General features: G+C 45.3%; 1 protein-coding gene across 7 annotated transcripts in view; it reads right to left on the bottom strand.

The window, feature by feature from the left end:
* Positions 1 to 6184: 6184 nt before the first annotated feature.
* Positions 6185 to 26880, bottom strand: part of DOCK4 (dedicator of cytokinesis 4) — a 520558-nt gene continuing 499862 nt past the window's right edge. For 3 of the 7 annotated variants that reach the window (XM_051849660.2, XM_017342765.3, XM_008258383.4), the window contains 11 exons: positions 25123 to 25299; positions 23873 to 23956; positions 21594 to 21713; positions 21114 to 21235; positions 20672 to 20792; positions 19644 to 19725; positions 19402 to 19511; positions 17221 to 17293; positions 15323 to 15436; positions 12612 to 12676; positions 6185 to 8776 (listed from right to left, as the gene is read on the bottom strand). In XM_051849660.2, coding sequence (XP_051705620.1) covers positions 8309 to 8776; positions 12612 to 12676; positions 15323 to 15436; positions 17221 to 17293; positions 19402 to 19511; positions 19644 to 19725; positions 20672 to 20792; positions 21114 to 21235; positions 21594 to 21713; positions 23873 to 23956; positions 25123 to 25299 — 1536 coding nt within the window. In that variant the 3' untranslated portion in view covers positions 6185 to 8308. Of the gene's footprint in view, positions 8777 to 12611; positions 12677 to 15322; positions 15437 to 17220; positions 17294 to 19401; positions 19512 to 19643; positions 19726 to 20671; positions 20793 to 21113; positions 21236 to 21593; positions 21714 to 21746; positions 22848 to 23872; positions 23957 to 25122; positions 25300 to 26880 lie in introns of those variants that run through there. The other 4 variants (XM_008258382.4, XM_008258384.4, XM_008258385.4 and 1 more) reach the window with 4 other exon arrangements.

Here is a 26880-nt window from a genome sequence, read left to right as displayed (position 1 = left end):
GGCGCAGAGGCCCAAGTACTTGGGTGCTGCTTTCCCCGGCACATTAGCAGGGAACTGGATTGGAAGTGGAGCATCCGGGGCTCGAACCATCTCCGATATGGGATGCTGGCATTGTGGGTGGCAGCTTAACCCATTATGCTACAGTGCCAGTGCCTTCAAAACCATTCTTAACACTGTTGTTATACCACACATCATTGATTGGGCTCATATTTTATGCAACTATCTACATACTACTAGTATTTCAGTGACTTGATATTTTCTCCTATCATTTTCCCATATACTCATGTCAATTTTGAAAATTTTCTTGCCATAGGTATGCAGTAATGGAGTTATATAGCTCAAAGGACATGCCAATTTTTAGGATCTTGATTCATATTATGAAAATACATTCCAATTCGGTGCCAACAGCTATATAAATCTAAAATTTTCACCATACTCTTCATAAATTATGTATTGTCATTTTATACTTCAATAAGCAGCAAGTGTTATTTCACTATGTTTTTGTTTTTCTCTTATTAGCAGAACCATTAATTATTTTACCATGTTTGTTTCTAGCTTCTCTTTTGTAAATAATGTACTATTTGTCAACTGTACTAACAACTGTACTAACATATTTTCTTTCCTTCCAATACTGCACATCTTAATAGCATCTCATTTATTTTTGTTGATCAATTTGGATGAGCTCTTTTTTTTTTTTTTTTTGACAGGCAGAGTGGACAGTGAGAGAGAGAGAGAAAGGTCTTCCTTTGCTGTTGGTTCATTGGAGAATGGTCACCGCGGCCAGCGCACTGCGGCCGGCGCACCGTGCCTATCTGAAGTCAGGAGCCAGGTGCTTCTCCTGGTCTCCCATGGGGTGCAGGGCCCAAGCACTTGGGCCATCCTCCACTGCACTCCCTGGCCACAGCAGAGAGCTGGCCTGGAAGAGGGGCAACCAGGACAGAATCCGGTGCCCCGACCCGGACTAGAACCCTGTGTGCTGGCGCCGCAAGGTGGAGGATTAGCCTAGTGAGCTGCGGTGCTGGCTAAATGAGTTCTTATAAAATAAACATTAATATTGTGATGTTTGCTGCAAATGTTTTTTTTTGTTCCTTTTTTGCTTTTATTTCAGCCATCTTTTTTCTTTGACTTACAGAATTTTTGAAATTTCAACTAATTCTTTAGTAACTTTTTAAAATTCTTAAGCTTAGATGCCTTATCAAAAGGAATAAAAAGGAGTGAAAGGCAGAAAATCAAAGTGATCCTGCTGTCAGAAGTCAGTGAATATTCAATTGCATTTGTTCTTGTCTTCAGGCCTGATTATCAGATCAGCTCAATGAATGGGGTCAAAGGTCACAGTCAGGCCTGCTCACTTCCCCACCTGTGAGGAAGGAGTAACAGAGGAGGCAAAATGAGAGGGACCCATGCATGGGTAGAGAGCAGAAGGCAGAAGGTGACAGCATTCTTGAATGTATGCCTAACCCTTGACTTAAATTCTATCACGGCTGACCACCGGGGATGCTGTGCCCTGTTCATGTATACACTGTTGGATTGTTAACCCCAGGTGATCCGGAAGCAGCAACTAGTCCTCTTTGTGGACAGTCCTGTGTTCCCAAGGCTTCCCTGCTTTGTGCTACTCTGTGCTTCCTATTAACAGCCAATGCAGTTTTCCTGCAAACAGCTGTACTTTTCTTCTCCAACATTTTCATTGTAAAAATGTTAGGTAGCAAGTTAGAAATTAGCCCATCTGCGTGAGTGGGGCCTAAGGAAGACAGAGCACCGTGGAAAGCAATGTGGCCACCTCTAGCAGCCTCAGAAGCACACCTTGGAAGTAGCCCAGTATTTTACATGGCGAAGTTCTGCCCATACCCAATAACTTTACAGGTGGTCCCAACTTTCCCCCAAGGAGGGCACCCTAGGAGGATCCTGTCTACCTGGCACCAAGTAGGCTTTCCACTCTGATAACACTGGGCAATAAAGTCTCGGGAGGAATTTTACCTATTTCACACTCAGAAAACCGTTTGTCCAGTAGTAAATGTGGGGGCTACAAAACCTAGACCCTGTTCCCTTATAAAACCCAGTCTGAATACAGACTGTGTGCTCAGCTCTTTCCTGAGATGCTCACCTGGACTACCAGGTGGATTTTAGCTCTCAGCTCTTGGCTGAGATGCCCACCTGGCCTGTCAGGTGGATTCTCTCCACTCAGCTGTGTATCCTTGGTTACTGCAATCTTCACATCTGGGCACTCTCTCCCAGACCCCATTTGGAAAGGTGCCCATCTGTTCTGACAGACTCCCTGTCCCATTAAACCTTGCTGCCTCGCTTCCTGAATTCTTTCCTGAGTGGACACAAGAGCCATCCCTGCTAACAAAAATACGTTTAGCTCCAGGCGGAGTGGACACTTTTCTAACTGCCCTCTAGCTAAATGCGGGCAGTTCCAGGAACTTGTCCCTGAATCTGGTCTTTTTCTGGTTAGCATCTTGATTGGCTCAGAGAGAATTGTACCCCCACCCAGACTGGGGTCATCCTTTTGCCTTTCAATCAATCCTGCTCTTGTTTATCTCTACCTACGTCTTCCAGTTTCTTACACACAGGAAGACAAGAACCTGGATTAAATCTAGCTGGGTGTGTGTGTGTGGGGGGGGGGTCTCTAAGCCCAGCTGGGCTTTCACTCCCCACAACATAATTTGGCGATTTCCACCCCTATATCATTGTCAATATTCAACCCTGAAAGTTGCCTTGCTTGGAGGCAGTAAGCTGCCAATAGACAAGTGTAAGAAACCGGAATATGCCATCCCCAAATAGGCTAGAAGATACGGCCAAAGAGGATTTTGAGCTGATTATATAGAAAAACAGCAGACATAGGAGATCTCTGGAAAGAGGTTTTTGTAAAAGAAATTTACATCTATACAGGAAATCATCATTTGGAAGGTGTCTCTATCTCTGTACCCGGATAGGACAGATGATGTTATCACTAGAGACCCTTATTGATGGGAGAAGTTGGATTTATTTATTTATTTTCTTTTTTTAAAGATTTATTTATTTACTTTGAAAGTCAGTGTTACACAGAGAGAAGAGAGGCAGAGAGAGAGAGAGAGAGGTCTTCCATCTACTGGTTCACTCCCCAGTTGGCCACAGTGGCAGGAGCTGTACTGATCAGAAGCCAGGAGCTTCTTCTGGGTCTCCCATGAGGGTGCAGGGGCCCAAGGGCTTGGGCCATCTTGTACCACTTTCGTAGGCCATAGCAGAGAGCGGGATCGGAAGTGGAGTAGCTGGGTCTTGAACTAGCGTTCATGTGAGATACCGGCACTGCAGGAGGCGGCTTTATCTGCTACACCACAGCACCAGCCCAGCAAGATGGATTTAATGTGTATCACACAACTTACTCTTGTTGGTGATACCTTTCCTGGAATCTTCTCATCCCTTCCACCTTCCTCTCATTGTTTTTAGCTAAAGATGACATTTAAGCCTGAATCCTCAGCCACCTTTTCAAGGGCTACTTTTTTCCTTGGGTATCTCATGTACACACAAGCTTTTTTGTTCGTTTTTTAATCTATCTCTTCTTACTGGGGAAGCGTACAGCTAAGAACTATGAAAAATGGCGGGAAATTGTTTTTTGGTTTCCTACAAAGCAATACTATAAAAACCATCATTGCTTTGCCCTTGCAGAATCCATTTTATGGAAATAATGCAAAACATTGAAAAAGCTGTATGTAAGAAGGTCACAGTGATGTTATTTTAGTATAGAAAAACTGGAAACAGTAGGACGTTCATTAATAGGAGAATGGCTAAAGAAACTGTGAAAGAAAACATATTTTTTGCTTTTTAATATACATTTAATAATATGAAAACAAATATGTACATACTGTAACATTAGGGAAAAAATAAGGGCGGCGTGTTCAGATACACTGTGATTACAACTATGTAAAATATACATTTGGGGAACTGAAACCATCAACCCTTAAAACAAGTTCTTATGCAGTGCCTTGAATGCATAGATGCTAGATACCATTGGTTTCCTCCCAGGTACCCTCCCTTCAAGTTTCCTCATCCTGCTTTTAGCCTGCAAATCAACCTCAATGACTGAGGGAATGGTGCAGCTGGCCCTTCAAAATCCTTAATGATCAGCTCTGCAAGGTTCTAACCAGGGCACTCAGGAAGGTATTTATTTCTCCTATGGATAACATTGTGATGTTCCATCTTGTCTTGAGGGGTTTCTTTTCCAGGAACTCCAGGCTTGGAGCAACAAGTAACTACCATCTGCTTGTAGCCCCCAGACTGACTGAAGCCCACTTTGCCATCATCAAAATTCTCTGAAGACCTTTGACCAATCAAAGGAAGGTCAGGAGCACTGCACGACCAGGACATGCACTGAGCACCTCTCAAACCCAGCTTTGGTCTCTAAGAACCTTCAGCCCTAACCCCTCTGGGAACCTGGGACCTGAGCAATAGCTGCCCAGAGCCTTGCTATGGGCTCTGCTTTAAAACACCTCCTTTCTTCCACCATCCTGATGTCAGTGATTGGGGTGAACAGACCCAGTTTTGAGGGGGGTCTATAGCAACTCCTCCAACCAGTTTTGGGGATTGTTCTTTATCAACCCCTTGTGACCTATGTCTATGGGAATCTGACTTTGCTATTACACTGTTCACTAGCATAACTTTACTCTCCTAAGAAGCTCTTGCCCAGGCAAGTAACTTCATTGTTCTAAATGGGACTTTGTCAACAGACCCATCAATTCATCAGTAGAAAGCATCAACTGAGTTTCTGTCCTGATAGTCATGACTCAAAATCCTTGCCTTTCTATCTCCACCAATGCTAAACAAATACACTATCACCTTCATCTTATCATAATCAAGGCCTGGCCAACCTTGGACTAATCTAATCTTGTCCTCCCTCTCTGTGACAGTACCAAAGCTCTCTCAAGGTAGGACACTCCTATATGGCAGTAGGCAAAGAACTCAGCCTTGTATTTGGGAAACCAGCATTCAAAAACGTAGAAAAACTATGTAACACTTATAAGAAAGACAAAGGGAATATTGGAAAAAAAAATGTTACATTGTTAATTTTTAAAGCTCTTGTAAAGATACTCTTTTATATTAAGGGCAAAGCTTACTTCCATCAATAACTAAGAATTCACTTGGTCTGAGACACCTTTTAATGTGCAAAAGATCAAATAAAGGCAAAGCTGTGCAACTTGTTATTCTCTTTGTTGTGTTTGGTACAACAATCAATAACAATACAGAGAAAACCTACTTAGGTAGGGAACTGAGCTATTCATATTGTAATTATGCTTGTAGAATCGAAATACTTATAGGCTCAGTTGTAATGAAAATGATCCAAAGAGGCTCTGAAATCACTTCCAGACATGATGAAAACCAATCAGGTGGGCTTTGACAATGGTCTTGAAATGGGTTTTGGTATTTAATGAGACAGACATGGTTTGCTTAGCACTGAGTCACACAAATGCCAGTGTCTCACAAAAGTAAAAGCCAGGTTTGTTAATAGGAATCTTGTAGTCAATGAGTTTTGCGGTCTTTGTTAAATACTCTCACTCAGATTTCCTATCATTTTGTGAAAATCGGGGGAAAAGCTGGCTTATGGATTAAGCTTGTCACAGCTGGCAACAGCAGCATCCACCATTCCATTGTCCATCTGGCATGACAGTTACCTTTTCTGTCCAGTTCACTAATGCAAACAAACTTAGATGGTTTGACTTGTCAAATTGCCTCCAGTTAGGCCAATTAATGGTTAACTGCTTCTCAGGGGTGGGGAACCATTTTTCTGCCAAGAGCCATTTGGATATTTATAAATTTATAACTTCATTTGAGGCTTATACAAAATTATCAGCTGGAAAATTAGCCTGCTATAGATTTATTAACTCTTGAGTCTGAACTGTGGTTGGTTGCCTTGGCAGGGCCTGACCAAATGGTTTTGTGGGCCTCATGGGGCCTGCCTGCTGGATATTCCCCACCCCTGGCTAGGTGAAAGTTACCTTCTCCAAGGAATATTCACCACATTGTTCTCTTTTCAACCTTCGTTCTCTAGGATACAAATGAATTGCAGTGAGACTGAATGGCACTCTCCAGGGTACAACAAGGCCAAAAAGGGGATCCGCGACAGAGAAGACTGATAATTTACTAATGACAGCGACAGGCAGCTCCTATCCCAAGTCAAGACAAGCTGAGGTTAGGAATAAAGACAGAAATATTAAGATTAATCTGGTAATTTTATTTAATATTTACCATTCAGCAGCAACCAACATGAACATCTGTGCTAACAGAATCTCTTGAAATCTGCTATATAGCTGATTCAGAATTACACGCACATGAGTCAACTGTTCACTGCCAAAAACTTAAAAAAAAAAAGGCTCCAGGAGCAAATAACACTGATTGATACTGTGCCCAAGCACTAGTCAGGGGATCTATTAAATTACACAGGAAAAGGAAATCAAAGAAGCTTTGTTATCTTATGCATGTCATCTTATTTAAATGGAAGGTTTTACTTTAAAGCAACAGAAATATGGAGTTTTCTATACATTTATATATATATATTTTTAAGGATGTAATTACAAACACAAAGTGTTATCATCAAAAGCAAAGCCTATTTCAAGAAATTCCAATTGTAAAACTTGCAAGATACAAAGCTAAAATTCATATGTTCCTTTTCTCAATTATGAATACTTTCACTAAACATAAATATTTTAACATATATTAATTTTTTCTGACATTCAAAATTGTAAAGTCAATATGGCAGAATTATTGTTAAAAGCACATATGTACAAATATTCTTTTTCCCATACATAAAGTATTTGGCATAATTATAACAATCATACTGCATCCACAACTGTTTGCTTTTATTTTTACTTTTTTTTACACATAATGGTATCTCTTATTAAAATTAACCAGTTATGTACAAAAATACTTGAACATTTATTATAGAAAACCTCTATAACCAGCCTCAACAGCATATACCTGCTGAATGGTTTCATTAAGAGAGTATAAAAAAGTGGTCACTGCCTTCCAGGTAAGCTATCCACAAAACAAACACAGTTAAACTGAAATGAGCTTCCCAACAAAAGAGGGAAAATATTTAACAGTATGATTTAAAATACAGTTCATATCTATTGTCAATTGAGTGTTATATTATAAACAGTCAGTGAAAGAAAAAAATAAAGATACAAAATACATTACTACAGACAAGGTGCTTTCCCACACTCCTACAGTGGCGGCTCTGGCATCCCTATCTAGAGCTAAGACGCTACGTCGCAACATTCAAGCTACTGTGGTCTACAGCCACCCCCTTGGACAAAGGGACACAGAATCAGCTGAGAAGACAGGCTCCCCAGGGAGGAAGGACGGAGAGCTGTGAGGAATTCCTAATTTTTGTGCAGGACTGAAAGCTAATGCCCTTGCTTTTTCAAAGTCCTTTTGCCATTTAGTCATGCTGAATATATTTTCGCCAAGGTTTTTTCCTTCATCTACGCTATTGATCTAATACTGTCCTGTATCGATTCCTGAATTCTTGTTAACGGGACACAGTCATTTGTGCCTATTGAAATACTTGAACGTTTGTTCTTCAGTGACATATTTTACATAGGAAACCATCAAGTAAGGAAGCACAAAATTCAAGTAAACATTTCTCCTGGGGTCTTTTGCTTAATTTAGCTGATTGGAACTCTGAAAGCAAACTGCACCTTGAAAAGAAATGCAGGAGATACCATGGTGTCAGCGTTCTCCAGGATTTAGCAACCAACTCACAAAGTGGAGTTTTAAGAATGTAGGCTGTCAAAGGTCAACAGCAACCTTAAGGAAGGGTTTTGCTTCAAGAACAAACTGGGACTTTGCTTCAGTCCCATTCCTTGCAACCCCTTAAGTGCCTTACGCTTTAATTTCCAGGATGCGAATTCCTCACCTGATTTACCAGCGTCTCCAAAAGTCAGGCCCATCGTGTTAGCATGCGCACTGACTTCATAAGCTTTCTGGGAGTATCAAGTATTCAGTGAAAAGTATACAACATTATCACGCATCGCAGTGGTTGACAATATCGGATTGGACTGAAGATCGAGCGACGTAAAAACGGCGAACGTAAAAAGGTACAAAAGGAGTCTTTTTCGCTATTTACCACAGTCCAATGAGACCATTTCAATGCAATTCGGCCACACTTCATGGAACCTCTGGCGTCTCAGATCAGCAATTTTTAATATTGTGCAACACTACGTTAATAAGCAGGTTTTTCGAAATCCCATTCCTTTAAAGGAAAGAGCCGAGTTAAGTGATTAAAGTGCCTACACTAAACGTCTTCTCGCCACCCCTCTCTCCGTTAACGCAGGACTTATAACTGCGAGACCTTCCTGGGCAGGGGCCTGGGCCGCGGGCCGGCCTCCGTCCTCCGGGTGCCATTCTCCAGGTGGCTGGGCCGCGACGCCAGCGGCTTGGGCGGCAAGGCGGGCGGCTCGGCGGCGGCGGGGATGGACAGGCTGTGCGGCAGCGGCACCGGGCGCCGCAGAGTCCGCTCGTACACGCTGTACGGCGGCGGCGTCTTGCTCTCCTTGCGCACCGGCTCCTCCGGCCCGCCGCCGTAGCTCGGCACGGGCGCCGGCCCCGACCCGGGCGCAGGTGCAGGTGCTGGTGCTGGCGTAGGCGGTGGGGCCGACTGTTCGTTCACCTGATTCTCGAAGCCTGAGGTTTCCGACGTGCTGCACCGGCTGAGCGAAGAGATCCCGCTGCTGTAGCTGCCCGACAGGACCGGGGAGTGATACTCCACTGGCGAGGGGGTGAACGACTGCACGGAGCCCTGCTGCTGGAGGGGAAGCCAGGGCTGAGTCAGGAAGGCTGGTACGGGCTCTCCAGAGGGCCCCCCAGTTCCAGAGGAAACCCTAACCCCTGGCACTCAGCGGGGGCTAGAGGTGGAGGCCCAGCCTTTAAAGAGGGGGATTAAACTGCATCAGCCTAAGTCATTTACAGCTAGCTAAGAGGTTAAGTCCTGGGGTCCTTCGGCACAGTAGGATGACTATAGATGATAGCATACTGCATGTTTTCAAAAAGCCAGAAGAAAGGATTTTGGATGCTTTTCCCGAAGAAAAGATCCATGTTGGAAGAGACGGATGGACTTACCCAGATGTGAACATTACAGAGTATATACCCCAGAAGTGTGTGCAATTTTATGTGTCAACAAAAATTAATTAAAAGATGGTGGGGCTGCGAGGCGCGCCCTAATGCATTCTGACTAGCTTCCTTATTGGGAGAGGAAAGGGGCATTGCACAAATATCTGCACAGAGGAGACCACGTGAGCATCCGGGGAGGCCGCCCAGCTGAGAGCCACCACCGGAAACCCAGCCCACTGACACCTCGATCCTGGACTTCCAGCTTCCGGAACCGGGGAAAAGAATTTGTCATTTTTATATTTAATTTTTATCTGCTTTACTTCTTTGAGAGAGAGAGAGAGACTGACTGATTGATTGATTTCCATCTGCTGGTTCACTCCTCCAGTGCCTGCAACAGCCAAAGCTGAGAACTTGATCTGGGTTTCTTAGGTAGGTCTCGGGCACCCAACTACTGGGGCCATCATCTGCTGCCTCTTTGGGTCTGCATTAGCAGGAAGCTGGGCTCCGGAGCTGGAACTGGGAATCAAACCCAGGCACTCCAATATGGGATGCTAATGTCCCAAGTGGCATCTCAACCACTGTGCCAAGTGCCCACCCCGGTTTCTTTTGTTCAAGACACCCATCTGCGGTATTCTGCCCTAGCAGCCAGCCAGCCAGACTCAGATCTGAGCACCGTCGTTCCCAGCACTGAATGTTTATATCAGGCCCTCATTCACTGAGTCCATCTCACTGCCTGGATTACTTCTGCATTTGCAGGACAGAAAGAGGACGAGAGTGATCAGGATGAGAATTCAGAGGCATATAATTAGTCGCACGGTTTGAAGGAGAGGGAACGGGTTTAAAAGGCATTGGGTGCGCTGTTTCACTTCTCTAGCTGGGAACTGCAGGATTAGCCACGGGCTGGCTTGAGGACCTGTGGAGGGGAGCTCAGAGGAGGCGCGAGAGGCACCGCAGTCCCTGTCCTCTGCTCTGCCATCCTCACGGCAGGCTCCCATGCTACAGCTGCGCACTGGCAGTCCTTGGGCTCTACACTTGACCTGTGAGCAGCTTCAGAGCAGTGTTTGCTGAAAACTTAATCTGGTCGCTACATTTTAAAAATAAGAGAACTTCACGTAAAACTCCAGATTTCTTTAAATGGGCACCGAGTCTTCAGTTTGCCACAGTCTCTGCTCCTCCACAAGATGCTCCACCCAGCCTCCTTCCCTCAATTATGTCGAGGTCTGGCCTGTCTAGCACTTGAATTGGCTGCTCCTCCGACTGGTACCCTAAGAAGAATGAGCGCAAAGAAATGCTCGGTGAAGAGCGCCCCCCCCCCCCCCCGGGTAATGCTGCATACGATCTACTCTCTGTGTACAAAGTACATTAGTGTGTCAGCCTTACAGAACAGAAAGTTGAGAGCCTGTTCAGCCCACTGTTTTCTAAAATTAGGTGAGCACAAGCCACTTTCCCCCTTATCAACATCATGTCCTACAAAACTACTGTTCTAGGGAATACACTGAGAAATGGTGCTCGAGAGTAACTTTACCTTAGTCTCTTATGTCTCCGATAGACACGAGTCCCTTTATTAAGTCGGGGTGTAAATTAAGCATGGCTAATTAAGATACTGAATTCACTACCGTCTTTGAGCCCAAATTCAAAATAAGGCAGGTTAGCTCAGTCTTCTCTACAGTTAACACTATTAATTGCTTAAAAAAACCATCAAATTCGATCAGTTAAGGGCAGCCAACTGCATTCTCAGCACAGGAAAGCTGGTAACTTGGAAGCACTGTGCCCCCTAATGTATGCCAGGAGTTACAACACAGATGTTCCACCATTTTGTCTTCCTTCGAACCCGGTATGTAAACACGGTCAAGACTGCATCTGGCCAATAAGAATGCACGCAGGTCTGCAGAGAGATGGTAGCCACAAGGGCTCCATGGTAGCTACTTGAATATTTTCTGCCCCCCTCCTTTTTTTTTTTTCAGAATCAATCACTAAGACTTCTTATTGTCTTATGACTACTCTGCAAAATCAAGTTGAAAACCACAGATGATAATTCCACAGCAGCCCGTGGGAGGGCCCTGGGAGTCAGGGGCAAGTGAAAACGTGCAGAAGTCACGCTGCTTCCCTTCCCATCAAGATGACAGGCACGGGATTCCAGAGCAAATCTGTCACGTGAACTTGCTGATAACAGCTGTACTGCAGAACGACAACAGAACGAGCAGATAATTGGCACTTACTGGCACATTTCTGCATCAGACATTTTGGCAAGGCAAATGAAACCACACTTCTCGGTGATTCTCTGCTTTTTCTTCTTTGGTTTGGTTTTCCAGGGTCTCCGTTTCTATCTAGCAGCACAGATGCCTCAGACCACAACCTGCCCTTATTTGTTTGCAGAGGCTGATTTGTCTTTTTCACATTAGCGGGAGCTATCTTATCAACAAAAAGGACATGGAGTGTGTGACTCCTAAGTCACTCCGGTACAAAATCGTTCTGTCTGCACTCATTGCAATCTCCAATTTGCCTCTGGTGCAGCAGCTCTGAACATCAACCTCTCATATGTACTGACAAGCCCTGCAGCCAGTCTGATTCAATTTGGATGGAGACTAAATATTATTCTTTATTTTCATGGGGGATTTGTATGTTTAGAGATGTTAAATAGCCTGTGTCTACATGCCAGTGCAAACATCTGACCTCTGCAGCTTTCGAGTTCTCTCCTTTGAATTTTTTTAGCTATTTTACCACCTTGTATCTTATCAAGGAGGATGTATTTCTAATGTAAATGAGATCCTTGGTATAAAATAGTAGAGGAGAGAAAGTTGGGTTTGGCTTTGTTGAAGTGAGGTAGATGATGAAGGCAAAAAAAGAAAAACTCACACAGAAGAATATTTAGTAGATCTTTGATTTTTTTAAAATCTAAGTATGTGTATATGCTTTAAGTCAAAATATCAGGATGAGGGGCCGGCCTTGTGGTACAGTGGGTTAAGCCATTGGTTGAGAGGCTGGCATCTCAGAATGCCCGTTCAAGTCCTGGCTGCTCTGCTTCCAATCCAGTTCCCTGCTGATGTGCCTGGGAGAGCAGTGGAAGATGGCCCAAGTGCTTGGGCTCTCACCACCAATGTGGGAGACAAGGATGGAGTTCCTGGCTTCAGCCTGGTTGTTGAGGCCATTTGGCAAATGAGCCAGTGGATGGAAGATCCCTTACTCTCTCTTTGTTGCTCTGCCTTTCAAATAAAAAAGCAAGTAAATAAATCTTTAAAAAGACCAGGATGAAAATGTCCTAGAAGATACACAGGAACCACATTTCTTTCCTGCTTCAGTTGCACAGATGTACAGGTGTTAAGTTCTCGCTGGTGCCTTGTGTCTATCTGCGTACAAATGGCTGCCTTCAGGGGGAAGGTCCAAGGCTGGTTTTGCACCCATGATTCCCTCCCCCTTCCTTAGATGCAGTTGGTATTGTCTGTGCAAATGAAAGTACCTCTTGATGTAACTGGGCTAAGTGTTGGAGGAAAAAGGACCAGTTTCTGGGCCATCTAAGGAGGGGGCTTTACCTTTAATGGAGATCGTCCTGCAGGTGAGGGGGATACTGACGTCGTTGTGTGTCTTGCTGGTGAAGCTGTGCATGGAGAGAGAGAGAGAGACAGCATATTTCACTGAAGGAAAACCAGATGGTTGACTATCTTCAGATGTCCTCCATGTGTACCAACCAGAGAGATGACTCAGAGCATGTGAACCTAAGCGAGGTGAGGTGAGGGGCTGGGACAGACAAACAGAATGAGGCCTGCGTGGAACAGGTTTCTCACACACGATGGCATTACCAACACATGGGACAATTAGTGAAGCATTATCAGCAAATACATGATGCTCTGGCCAAAGTGACAGGGCCCCACACTAGTCCAATGTCCTTTCCATCTCCCCCAAGTCCAGATGCTTCTGCATTGCTTCATGTATTGTATCAGGTGCTTTTAGGTATGAGGTGTCTGGGGGCCACCCTTGAGACACAGCTGCTGACTTTGGCCTGAGCAGCAATGGGAAGACCAAGACCATCCAGGAAGCTTAGAATAGGCCCATGGGAATACATTTAGTCAGTCCCCACTCTCATATCCCTAGTCTTCCTGCAACAAGTAGAATATCCTTGGCCATGGCTATACAAGAAGAGAACAGTTTTCCATGTCTCCCCCTAATGCCTGTACTCAGCTTTTCCCTTTACCCTGGATACTCTGGATTTCACTGTCATGGCAAAGAAGGGTTCTCTTCTTGTGTCGCCCACTGCAAGTTTCAAGGGCACAGCCCATGTGTGCTGGCTTGGCTTCCTGTGTGTGTGTGTGTGTGTGTGTGTGTGTGTGAATCGAAGCCAGCTCTCTGCAGTGTACCTGGGAATGGTAAAAGCTGGCCATGACACAGTCAACAGGGTGAGGACCTCACAGAGAGGCTCCAGCAAATCCACAGTGTGCTGCTGTGATTGGCTGCCAATCTCCCCATTGTCACAGTAAGGTTTGTAACTCATTAAAAAACTACGAAGAGGCTGAACAGAAGACAGACAGGTACAGAGCCCACAACCACAGGTGAGGACATAGGACAGACCAGGAGAGCAATCAGTGCAGGAGGGCAGCAACTAAGGGATCAGTGAGAATGGTGCATTATCACATTGTGGGTGGTGTAGCTTCCTTATGGCACAGTGAGGCCTGTTGTCAGCACACGTCACCTTCCAATACCAGCCTTATTCTCCTAGCTTGTCAACTGCAGGTGCTGATGGTAAGAAAGCCATGCATGCATGGAGAAGCCAATCGCGGCTGGGAACTCTGTTTCTGTTCCTGCAGCAGAAGTCAAGGTTTCCAGCTCCTTGGGACCATTTTCTTGACTCGGGCAGTTGCTGGCACCAGCACAGTGGCCGCGGCTCCCAGTGCACACTCACAGAGATGCTTCTCTGGCAAGGTGTTTTCCCACATTGGCCTAAACAGTGCCCTCAGCAACCTCGTCTTCAGGTTTGAACTGGCCTGGGGACCTAGCCACCATTGAAGCTACTGTTCCTTCAACATTGCTTTGCAAATTTTCAATTTTAGGGATGCAACCAGGCTAAAATTGGAAACTACACAAATACAGGAACATCATGAATGAAATACAATTTGGCTGATGAGTCTTACTCTTCCATGGTCACATTGACACGGAGTTGCAGGTGATCAATATATTTAATGTGATTTCTTGTTCTATTTAAAGATCTCACATGCCTCTCAAAAATTATTGACGACTTGACTTTTAGCTTTGGGTAGTATATAGTTTACTTTAAAAAGTGGTAAAATCAGCTTTCTTTTCTGAGTAAGAAACAAAATTGAGACAAGGATGAGATGGCTGAATACAGTGAATGAAGCGTGGATGATCAACTTGGAAAGTCCCATGAAGGAAACAGTGTCCTACTTTTCTCCTGTTGGTAGACCTGTACTTGTAAAGCATCACCCCTGCTTTAGAAGTGCTGAAAAGAAACCCCATCTCCAGAACAGGCAGAGGTGGTCAAGGAGGGCGGGCCGCTCTTATAAGTTGCCATGGGTAGCCCACCAAGGAACAACTGAATCGGAAGGAAGTGGGGCTGGATGTTGCATTGCTTCCACCAAGGAGGTCCCCTCGCCATTTTCAGTGGTCCCCAAAATCTAGCGACAGCTCCAGCAAAAACCAGTCGATGGCCTTTCCCCGGAAATACAGAAATCCTGATGCAGTGGGTCTGAGGTCAAGCCTGAGAATAAACTGCCACACTATGGGATGTTGTCCCCTGAATCAGCTCCTTGAAAAACACTGCCCTTGAACTCAGACTTCTCCAGGCAAAGACAACTGTGAGGCTAGGATACTGATTCCCCGGAAGCCTATCAGAGTCCCTGCTGGGCCACGTGAAACCCGGGTGCAGCAGAATAAGGCTGAAGACAGTGGCCAGGTGAGCAGAGGTTGACGAGAACGAGGGAGTTCAAGCGCAGGTGAGAGGAAGCGTCAGTGGCTTAGCAAGGTGAGAGCATTCCCCAAATTTTGAGGATGGTGCTTGGAGGAGAGCACCCTACAAAATTTGTCTGAGGGGTTTATTAGCAATGGACCATTGCCTGACGCCGTGCGACAGAAGTTCAGGGAAGGGAGAGAGCACCGCCGTGAATTACGCAGCTGCTAAGCGTTTACCTCAGAGAGCAGGCGCCTACCTTTCTCTCGGGAATTCAGAACAAGTTGGAGGAGTCAATAAAAGTGATTTGATAAAAGTGATTGTTCAAGTGCTTCAAATACCCACCAGTCTGTGTGGGTCTCGGAGGGACAGGGGGAGAGATAAGTTTCCCACTATCCGACATGTTCTTGGCTTCCTTCCCACTGTCCAGGCTCCAGCTGCTAGGAGTGGGATTCACAGCTGGAAGGGAATAACACAGCTAAACACACACGGCCCGGCTTTGCCCTTCAAATGCTTGGGATCTTAGAAGAAAGTCAGACTATGCAGAATGAAAGTCGACTGGATTAAAAAAAAAAAAAAAAAGGAAGAAACTTCCTGAATACTAAGCCTTTATTTAATTGGCTCCCTAACAGAGTTGACATTTAATTGGGCAAATGCATGTCTCTTTTGTCCCTCAAGCTGTCAAACAGAACTACAAATCTCTGCACCAAAATGTAGAAACTTGTGGAGAATTTCAAATGTGTTTAGGCTCTGGGTAAGAGATGGTGGATGTGGTCACTAGTCTATTTTAAAAATCGGGTTTTGGTGGAAATTTCTGGACAAATGGCACCAAGAAACAGAGAAGGCCATCATGTGCTTGTACGTCAACTGTCTGGCAGTGCCTGGCAAACAGCAGCCACCCTGAGTCACAGATCCACCCTGAGGAAAGGACTCGTGTACTGGAAACCAATGGATCACAGTGGCAGGACCAGGGGTCTTCCAAAAGTTCTTGGAAAACGCATGTTGTGGAAATAAAACTATGCAGGGACTTCAAAATCTTTCGCATTAAAAAAATTATCTTTGAGCTCCATTTTCCACAAACTTTTTGAAGAACCCTTGTGTGTCCTCAAAAAATAACCTGGCACACGGAGTGTTCTTTCACAAGCTGCCGGCTCCAGCAAAGATGCAGGAATATGGAGCAACCCTGTCAGGAACAAGGGCAGGCGTCCCAGGGTTATAAATAGAGGCTGTGGGATGAGCCTCCCATCCTGTTCTGGTGCCAGGAGCTCACTCCCTGGGCAGACACTGCCATCTCCTGGACATGGTGGGGATTTCAACATCGAACCACTCTTGTTAACAATTGGATGGGATGGAGTCACTCTGAAACATACTTTTTTTTTTTTTCTTCTCCTTTCCTTTCAATTTTGCTTTGTGGTTTTCTTTGGGAGAAGGGATGGGAAAAAGATCAATGGCAAAGATCAATGTTTGACTTCTAAGGGTAAAACTAAATTTGTGGTTTACAATCATTCTGGCTAGGCCCTCACTCATTTCTGGCTCCCAGGGAAAAGTTTGAAGTTCATGGGTCAGAGGACCCAAATGACAATACAGTTTAGTTCTCAATGAGGGCAATGAAAGTGCCCTTTAGCGAGACGATTCATTAGTGACTGCTGACTCACTGGCCTGCACCACAGCTCCTGTTCTTGAGGCCTGGGCCCCAGAGAGGTGAATGAATGACCGGCAGGGGGACTCCCCCCTCATGCACACCATGTGTGCCTCTGCTTCTCATTTGTGTGTGAGTGTGACCTGCAGGCTGGGCGCACTCCAGGAGGCACTAGACTGTGGCTCTTCAACAGTGTGGTGTTCAGACGTCCAGGAGCCCTCTCTGAGTCACCAGTCGCAAATGAGCTTTGTGAGGAACAAGGGATGGCGACCCCAGAATCAGTCTGGAAAACTCTGCTCTGATGGTGTTGCCCCAGTAGCCCAATTGGCCACTTTGTTTCAGGAAGAGCAGGCATTGGGAGGTGACTCAGTGAGGACAGCCAGAGCTGTTCAACACAGGAGGTGCTCAGGTGCTCAGGTTCTGCTGTTCAGTCTACAAGAACACAGCTGAGGAAGAACGGATCGTGAATAACCCTTCACGAATCCCCTAATGGGTACTGAGCTCCAGAGCACTTGCTTCCACATCGACACACGGGAGACGGGAGGAAATGGGACAAGACAAACCCTTGCGTGGTGCAGCACGGACAAGGGGCTGACGTACTCACCTTTCTCGGGGGCAGAGAGATTGGGATCACTGCGTGGTAAGCCCCCATCTCCAATGTGATTGAACAGCATCCTCTGGAAGGTACAAGAGTGTTTTTATGGCCTAAGATGCTGACACGTGAGCCTTCTAGAAAATGAGATGATTGTCTCCTTACTCACTGTTCCAAGTAATTTGGTGGATGAGCCCATGGACTGGGAGTTCAACTTTATATTTAAGGAAAAAGGGGCGAAGAACCTTAGCTTCTGAGAAAGGGAACCTAGTGTTTAAAATATTTGCATGTGATTTTAAATATAAACGGCAAAAAAAGTGTTCATTAAAAAATGTAGGGGAAAATAGTAGTTAGCAACTGAGCTCTGGTGTTTCTTATGGGTAAAAAGGTTAGGGTTGGCAACATGAAATGCAAATTAAGAATTAAGGGGGGAGGTGGCACTGTGGCATAGTGGGTTAAAGCCCCAGCCTACAGCACCGGCATTCTATACAGGTGCTGGTTCGAGTCCCAGCTGCTCCACTTCCAATCCTGCTCTCTGCTATGGCCTGGGAAAGCAGTAGAAGATGGCCCAAGTCCTTGGGCCCCTGCACCTGCGTGGGAGACCCAGAAGAAGCTCCTGACTCAGCTCTGGCTGTTGTGGTCACGTGGGGAGTGAACCAGTGGATAGAAGAATTCTCTCTCTTTGGCTCTACCTCTCTCTATAACTCTTTCAAATAAATAAATCTTTAAAGAAAAAAATGAAATAAGGGGGAAAGATTAGCTAAAAAAAAAGTCTCTAGTGAATGGACTTTAACCCCTTCACATTTTAAATCCTGTGTTGGATTAAAACAACAACAAGAAACAAACCATAAAATAGCCACAAGGTTTAACCTACAAAAATGCCTATTTTACACGGCTTCCCCTGATACATTAGAGGAAAAAGTGCCAAGTCCTTAAAAATAGAGTCCTACAGCAATGTGTATTATTGACATTTTGGCAACATACAAAGCAAATGCTTTGGATTTCATCAAGAGCAGAAAGCTCTGGGGGCTAATCAGGGAAGGCTTTCCAGGGTTCCCCACACTGAGCAGACAGCACAAACTGTCAAATCCCCTCGCAACATCAGGTGACAGAGGGAAATCAAACTGGTTAGCTGCTCCATCCAGACGCGCTCAGAGTCCATTTCTGCACAACCTCGTGTGGCACAGGGGAGTCCCAGGATGGGACTTTCAGGAAGATCACACAGTCCACCAAGTTAAACCAATCAAACCAAATCCCACTCACTCTCATCCGCTTCCAGAGGCAGCTACAGTCTTCTGCCAGGGTGGCGTAGAAAGACAGAGAAATTAGCTGGAGTAGAAAGAACTATTTTTCGCTGCTCTTAAATTCTTCCCAAGTCATCTGTTAAAAAGTAGGGCTGCTCATGAACCTTCAACTTTAAAGCCAGCCAGCTCCACAGAGCTGTCAGTGTAGCCCCCTGTGCAGCCCCAGGGGTCACACGGCTCTGTGCAGCTGAGGCAACGGGCCCACGGACCTGACAGTGGCAGGTGTCTGTTGAGGGTCTGAGAGTGGAGGCCATGGCCTCCTGTGGACTAAGAAGGACCAATCCCAAACCAAGTTTGGGCAGCAGTGAAGGCCTTGCTCCCTTATTCCTATAAGGAAAGTATGGAACAGGCCAGAGTGCTCACTGCTTTTCCCTCCCTGCCTTAAAGAAGGATGATGAAGGCACAGAGAAATTGCTCCTGCACTCTTGGGTACCCCGGAAGGGAAGCAGCTGCAGTTTTCTTAGCCGGGCAACAGAAAAAGGAAGGCTGCTGCTGGCAGCGTGCTTCTCGAGGATCTTCTGCAACATCAGAAGTTCTGCAGACTTCAGCTACCTACACATGCGAACACACACACACACACACACACACACACACATAATGCATTCAGCAGTACCCCTTGCAGTGTTTAAGTAGCAGCCATGAACTAGAGAGTTGGGCCAGGAAGGTAAAAATCATCTCCCATTTCCCCCCTCAGCTTTAGTGCTCAGGTGCAACCCATGTCTTCAGAGGCAGAGGACATGGGGGAACCTGCACCCAGCTGGACCTGTGGCCTATCACTGCCCAGCTGGCTGCTTTTGGAAGCTACGCTGTGTTTCTGCAGAGGGACAATGTCAGCAATTCCAGATTTTTCCTAGTTTTCTAGTTTGTCCATCCCACAAGGAATTCCTACCTGAGAAGGCTCCACAGGTGTTGGATAAATGGCACTGCATGGTCTCTCTCTTGGGGACAGGCAAGAGTTTTCTCTGGAATGTTTGTGTTTGTCAGACAACAAGGGGGAAGCTGGGAAGAGAAGGAAAGAATCATCAGTGGTGGCCTCGCTCCTGTGTGGAGGAGAGGGCCTGTGTGTCCTGAAGCCTGGGTTCCTGAGGGTAGGCTGGGGGCCCCCGGTCTCCCCCACATGCTGGCACTGACCTCTGGCACTCGATGGAGCAGAACTTGTCACATTAGGTGAAGCAGAGTGAGTAGAACTCAAGCTTGAGGTAGATGGACTTGGCTGGAAACACATGGGGAGCTGTTAGCATACACTGGCGAGAGCTTCTCACCACACTAACACAACAGGTGAAACACACCATCAACATTGCTTTTCAAATCAAGAAACACGGAGGCCACTTGGAAATCTAGAAAAACCTTACAAACTCAGGCTAAGAAGGCCTGCCTGAGTCAAACAAGAATCTGAGATTCTGACTACAACCAAAGGGATGCATTCACACTAGTTTCAGCTATGATCTGGAACCTGGTACCAGTTAGCAATGCACTCCCTGGCTAAGTCTATGCAGAACGACTTCTGGCCTAGGGTACATAAATGAGGGATTGCTTCCCAAAGGCACAAAGCATGCCTTCTCATGCCTTCTGTGAAATGTATTGAAGGTACCAGTTTGGAAATAAGTATTGCTGGTCCCTTTCCAAAGAGAGTGGCTAGGAAAATTTCAGCTTAGTCTTACTGTACTGTCATAGATACCATCATAGCGGTGTTTAGGTAAAATGTTCTAAGTGTCGCAATGGCTCTCCTTGTGTAAAATGAAACCTTTTTCCTCTAGACATTTTCCAACAAGTATGCTGGTAGAGAGACTTCTGTGACCACATCTCCTTAAAGAAAAAATTCACTTATTAGAAGTGCTGGGTGGCAGTGAGCATGTGGTGACAGCCCCAAGAGCTCTGGAGTCAAGAAGCCAACTAGAGGTAGGGCTCAGAGCCAACGCCACACAGCTTGTCTAGCTTTTCCCACTGCTTGCTCACTTGCTTCTTAGAGCTATGGGCAGCAGTGAGAGAAGCGTCTCTGTAGACTCAACACCAATAAAGCCATGCGAGTGTTTAGAGGTTTGACCTTAAGCCAAATTCTTGCTTACAGACAGTTCACGTGCATGGCAGACTGAACAGAAACTCCCATGATTGAGACAGAGAAGGAATAAACACGAGCAGACAAAAAGCTGATCAAGTACCTGCATGTTAAAGACTTCATCAGAGCTTTCTGATTGCCCTGTAATATTGCTTACTTCAGCAGAGGCTTGTGAGGACAGTGAGGAGGAAGAATACCGGTTGACAGCTGGGTAACTTAACGGGCTGTTTCGGGGGGAAAAATGATCGTTAAGTCAGTCTGTGAAATGCACTTTATCACATGCTGGCGTGATGGAAAACCAAAGGGAAAAACACATCCATCCCATTTCTGGTGTCTCCTGTTTGCCTCGATATAATCCAGTGTTTGACTTTATTTCTCGGTCGGCTATTGTTTTACCAGTGGCAGAGGTCTGTGGCTGCCTCGCAGCTTCATTATGTCGTTAAGAAACAGCGTCTTTGACAAATTGTGCCATAAAGAATGAGAGAATCATTCCAGATCATCCTGTGGGGATGCCAAATTGTCAGGTACTATGGAAGAGGACTTACCTGCGCCTCGGAATTACCCTGGTGCCATCTGGGCTCATGGAAGCAGGGGCGGAGTTTCTGCACACACGAGGGCTTCCATTAGGGAAATGCACAGGGCTGGCCTGAATGCAAGCAGTGAACTCCTGCAGGTGTGGTTAAGACAGAACTTTACTTACTACAGCAATGCGATGGGCAACCCAACTCGTGTGATACTTGAGTAGACTAGATACACATCCTCATCGTCGTGAAATTTTTACAGCTCTATGAAGGTGAGTTCCAGAACTATTAAGCTTTTCTCCCTGTGACGTTTATTGTTTTCATAGCACATGACGGACACGACAAAGAGCAGACAATGCTATTTTAATGTGGAAGGCTCTAAGTAAAATCATGCAGTTTGGCAGGAAAACCAACAGATGTCGCTGTGGGATACCTCACCGGCTCTCTAACAAAAGGTGAAAGCAGTGGTCAGACCGCCCCGCCACCGACACTCAGCATACGTACCTGGATCCCTAAGCTCGACTTCATCACAAAGAACTGGTCCACCAGCTTTTTGTGAAGGGGTCTCATATCCTGAGGCACAAACTTCTCATGCACAGCCAGGCCAAATTCCAGAATCTGTGCCTTAATGACGACATAAGGAAAAAACCCTCATCAGTGAATGCCTTTCACTAAGCGCCTGCTGTCGACCCAGCCCTGCGCTGTGCATTTGCCCGCTTCATTGCTAATCCCTTGGCTCCCACAAGATAGGAATGGGTGTCCCTTCGTGGGGGGTGCGGTGAGGAGGAGACTGAGTGTCAGAAAAGTCCTACATGAACTAAAAGACAAGCGGGGGATTTGAACTAGGGTTTATCTGATGCCAGAGACTCGATTTTCCCACGGCTCCCAGCTTCTTCCAGCTCTAATTACAAAGCTTCTTGGCAGTTCTTTGTCCCTTGGGCCCCTCCCGGTCCTTCTCAGGATCCAGTAAGGAATGGAGGCAGGACTGCACCCCAGACAGCTCCCCTCTCTGGATGGCACCTGACTCCTGTTACTCTCCTCTCTACCACTAGGTTTCTCTGCGCCCAGCCCTCCCAGGCTTCAGAATCTGCTAGGGAGGAAGGAATTCGGTACTGGTTGTTGCTATGCTTCTTGTTTTGTTTTAAAATATTATTCTTGTTCACATATGATAATGCCACCAGAAACCAGGTCCTGCTTTTAATAAAAAAAGTGCTCCTGCTGTGAGGACCCAAACAAAGAGGAACATAAACAAGCAACTTTCCTTTGTTTAGCTATCAATACTGCATGCTCCTTTGATTTGAGCAGTGCTTTTACATTAGAAAAAAAATGCCCCTATGTTCCAGTGATCAAAAGAACAAATTCCGTAAGCAGGGAGGATACAAATCATGCAACTCTTTCATCTTTGCTGCCAGTGTAGATTCTAGGTTGAGACTGTGGTCAAACAGGACTAACCCTCCTTAGGGCAGAGGTCACCAGCCTAGAGGACCCAGGTAGGGCAATCAAGGCTCTGGAAGCCCGCCCACTGCCAGCATATTTGCATAAACAGCAAAACACCCTTAGGCAAACATCAAGGACACCTGTGAAAGGGAGCGCTGGAGGGTTTGAGGCATCAAAGGGCAGGCTGACCTCTGTGATGAGGCCGGGGCAGGGATGCAGGAGCTGAGGCTCAGGGCCACTGGCTGCCAGGTGACCTCCCTTTTGTTGTAAGTTGGCTCTCAGGGAAGCAGACTGTGCCACAGAGATGAGGACGCTTGCTGCCTGTGAGAGAGAGGCAGAAGCAGGACTGCACAGAGACAGAGGCGGGGCAGCTGGGTGGGCCGCCAGCCTCTGTCATAACCATTGATCTCTTGTGGCCTAGGCCAGGTCCCAGGAACATGACCAGGAAAACAGAGGCTTCCTGGTTTTGTTTTTCTTGAGAGGCTTCTTGACCCTGACTTTAACTCTGGGGAAAGAACTCAGGCTGAACACAACGCACACTAAACCTATGCAGTATATACTATGGACTCATCACGTTCTAACCTAAAAGAGCATTCTTTACTGACTAATTTGGTATTTTCAAGTGTGAAGATATGGTTTTGTCACGTTTTTCCATATCCATCCCACTTTTCATGGAAATAAACTGTCTTTATTTCCTATTTAACTCAGCCTTCCAACTATAATTTCTCCTACCTCCAAGGTTTTTAAACTCTTTCCTGCCCAAGAGTTACCAGACATCACAGGCAGCAGATAACTCACTCCAGTTCTTCGTACTTGCAGGTATCAAATAAATGAAAGTAAACTGTGGTTCTATAGAGTAGAAACCAATGAATTGTATTTACTTTTATCTGTATCATGCACTTCATAAATTTAGTTTCCAAACACCACCTTGAATTAAATAAAAGCCTATCAGTTGCCCACTTCCTTATGCTAACAGATAAGCAGCAATCTCATTCATGCATACACTTATTTGAGTTGTCTTGAACTTATTTAGGTACCACCTTTTGAATGAAAAGTCAGCATCAAGCATATAGCAAGTTCTAAGAGAACAAAGAAAGCTCTAAGAGATTCTATGAAATTGTTATAGTGAGCTACTGGTCTACTCCTTGTTAACCCGATTTTTGCATCCAAATGGGTAGGAAACGTAGAACTTAGTAAGTTGGAATATATACAGGTGAATCTGTACTCGCAGACTGCCAGCATCAGTTAGACTCCTGATGCAGTAAACCACACAGCTGGGTCTCTGGGTGAGCAGGCACCTGTCCAGGCAGGACAGAGAGAAGGCGGCTGCCTTCTGCTTCCCTTACCTGCTCAAGCATCAGCTCTCTTAATCGTGCAATTTTCTCCCCATCTTCAGGGTGACTTAAGATATATTCTTTGACAAAGAAAGCCTAGTAAGAAAAAGGACAGCTGGTTGAGTTCAGGCGAGTTACAAAGGAATCAAATGACTTAGCTGTTGTTTTTAAAGACCTGGCATCTTTGGAGAAATGACACCATCAGAAACTACATCTGGGGACAGATGGAGGGATGTCTGTGTGGGCAGCTGGTCAGAAGGGAACCAAAAGGAAAAGAAAGATCAGAAACTGCATGGCAGCAATAAACAAAGAGTAAATTCACTCTTTGACATTCTACCCTAAACTAAATTTCCTTAAGATTCAGTGTGACTAAGATAGTGGCCTCACCTTCCAGGTTGCTGTGTCTTTCTATTTAAAACTAAGGCGGGGCGGGGGGGGGGGGGCGGTGGCGTGGTGAGCCATTTGGGGAGTGAACCAGTGAATGGAATATCTCTGTGTCTCTCTATATCTCCTCCTCTCTCTCTGTAACTCTGCTTTTCAAAAAAATAAATCTCCAAAAAAAAAAAAAATCTTTAAAACCAAGAGGGCAGGTGGTGGTTTTGTGACACAGCAGGTTAAGCCAGCACTTGCAACACAAGCATCCCATAACAGGGTGCCAGTTCAAGTCCCAGCTATCCCACTTCTGATCCAGCTTTCTGCTAATATATCTGGGAAGGCAGCAGATGATGTCCCAAGTACATGGGCCCCTGCAACCCTACATGGGATGCTTGGATGGACCTCCTGGCTCCTGACATCAGCCTGCCCCAGCCTTGAATGTCTGTGGGCATTTGGGAGAGAGAGAACCAGCAGATGAAAGATCTGTCACTCTGCCCTTCAGATACATAAATGCACAAATCTTTAAAAACAAAACATAACAGAAGGCAGATGAAATGTCTACCTAAAGTATCTTCGAAGCAAGATTGTAATTTTCTAAGCCCACGAATCTCATTACTCTGAGAAATAAATAAACATTTCTTAAACAATCCTATTTCCCACTACATTTATTTATCTAAGGACTAACTTTCCATCTCTTTATCTTTCTGTCTTGTCTTCAAAATATAACCTGTTTGGAAGATGGAGTTAATGACTGGGTTACTCTTTTTAACAAAGGACTCTTTCTGTGATCTGTAGCCTTTGCCTGCTACAATATGGGTATAAAAAGATTCATGAACCCCATGAAATCACATATGAAAGCTTTGTCCAATGCAGCATTGAATCCTCACCTCTTGGTACCTGGACACTCCACCATTGACTGCAGCATCGATGACTCCGTTCAGGCACATGGTCAGGGGGTTGATATTCTGCATCTGTCGTGTTTGACATTGACCAATCAGAGTCTTCAGCTGCTGATTCTTATTTTCCAACACTTCAATTGCATTTTCCAGAGGACTCATTTCTACCTGAGAGGCAAATGAACAAAAACAGATATTGAATTTTGTGACATTCAAGAAGAAAGACAAAGTAGATTATCCATGTTCTGAATTATCTGCGCTCCCCTCAGCTCCTATCAATATGGCTACTACTAGGGGCCCTCCAATAGAATAGACAGGATGTGGAAGTCAAGCTAGCTATTCATTAGTAAGGGCTGAAAAGCCTGGGTACCTCATTACTCCAGATAATCAACAATTATCAATTCCTTATTAGCACAGAAACAATTAATTGAATCCTTAAGACAAAATCCAAGCATCTTGTGCATTTTTTTTTTATTACAGGCAGAGTGGACAGTGAGAGAGAGGGACAGAGAGAAAGGTCTTCCTTTGCCGTTGGTTCACCCTCCAATGGCCGCCGTTACCAGCGCGCTGTGGCCGGTGTACTGCGCTGATCCGATGGCAGGAGCCAGGTACTTATCCTGGTCTCCCGTGGGGTGCAGGGCCCAAGCACTTGGGCCATCCTCCACTGCACTCCCTGGCCACAGCAGAGAGCTGGCCTGGAAGAGGGGCAACCGGGACAGAATCCGGCGCCCTGACTGGTACTAGAACCCGGTGTGCCGGCGCTGCAAGGCGCAGGATTAGCCTAGTGAGCCGCGGCGCCGGCTTGTGCATTTTAAAGCTAGTTTTACTTTTCTTTTGAAGAGCTAAATATTCAGACTCTGAACATTATTATCACCTATATAGATGCTTATTGGATGCAAAGTTTCATGGGAGGGACAAACATGCCTTTACAGATTCCCCTGATGTCAAGGAGCTCTCAGCCCTGTTGGGAAGATGGGACCCAGGCCCATATGGACCCCGTATGCATAGATAATTGCATCATGAGGGGGCATAGGATGGTAAACATTTGGGAGTTACAGAAAACAAGATCATAATATATATTTCAGGATCTCTTTGTTGACAGAGAGCCAAACAGAGTCATAATGACTTAAAAATTCTGAGTTGTAGGGAGGACCTAATTGTGAAAAGAATACAAATATTCTTCAAATGTGTGACATTGAGATTGGTACTGTTAATGACATTCTCCTCAAAGAGAAGGTGTGCCAAGCTCCTAGCAGTAAAGTAATTCGGGATTACCATAAGTACATTAAATGTGGCTTCCTTCAGTTTAGGGAACAATCAGAGTTTTAAAAGTCACTTTAACCAACACTGGAAACTCCTAGAATGGTCTGACCATATCAAAATCAAGAATGAACATTCAACAAAGACACTATGAAGAGAAGGAGAAATAAGCCAGAGCATATGAGATTTTATAGCATCTACAATCTCAAAGAGCCCATGTCTAGAATATGATAGACGTAAAAACTAGTATGAAAAAGGCAAACAACTCAATAAGAATGAACAAAAAAGTTAAATACTTTTAAAAAATCAAACTTGCCAGTAAACATATAAAAAAGTTTTAAGTCTCATTTGTGATAGAAAATGTGAAAAGTAACCCATCAGTTACATCAGTTAAACCCACTGGAGTGGCAGTAAAGATGGTAACAGTAAGTGAAGATGACAGTATCAGCAACAGAATCTCCATTACTGCTGTTTGAAGTTCAAATTGTT

The sequence above is a fragment of the Oryctolagus cuniculus genome, chromosome 3 (assembly GCF_964237555.1).
Source record: "Oryctolagus cuniculus chromosome 3, mOryCun1.1, whole genome shotgun sequence".
NCBI classification, from domain to species: domain Eukaryota; kingdom Metazoa; phylum Chordata; class Mammalia; order Lagomorpha; family Leporidae; genus Oryctolagus; species Oryctolagus cuniculus.
Note: the sequence above shows the minus strand (reverse complement) of the source record. Positions and strands in the feature narration are given on the sequence as shown.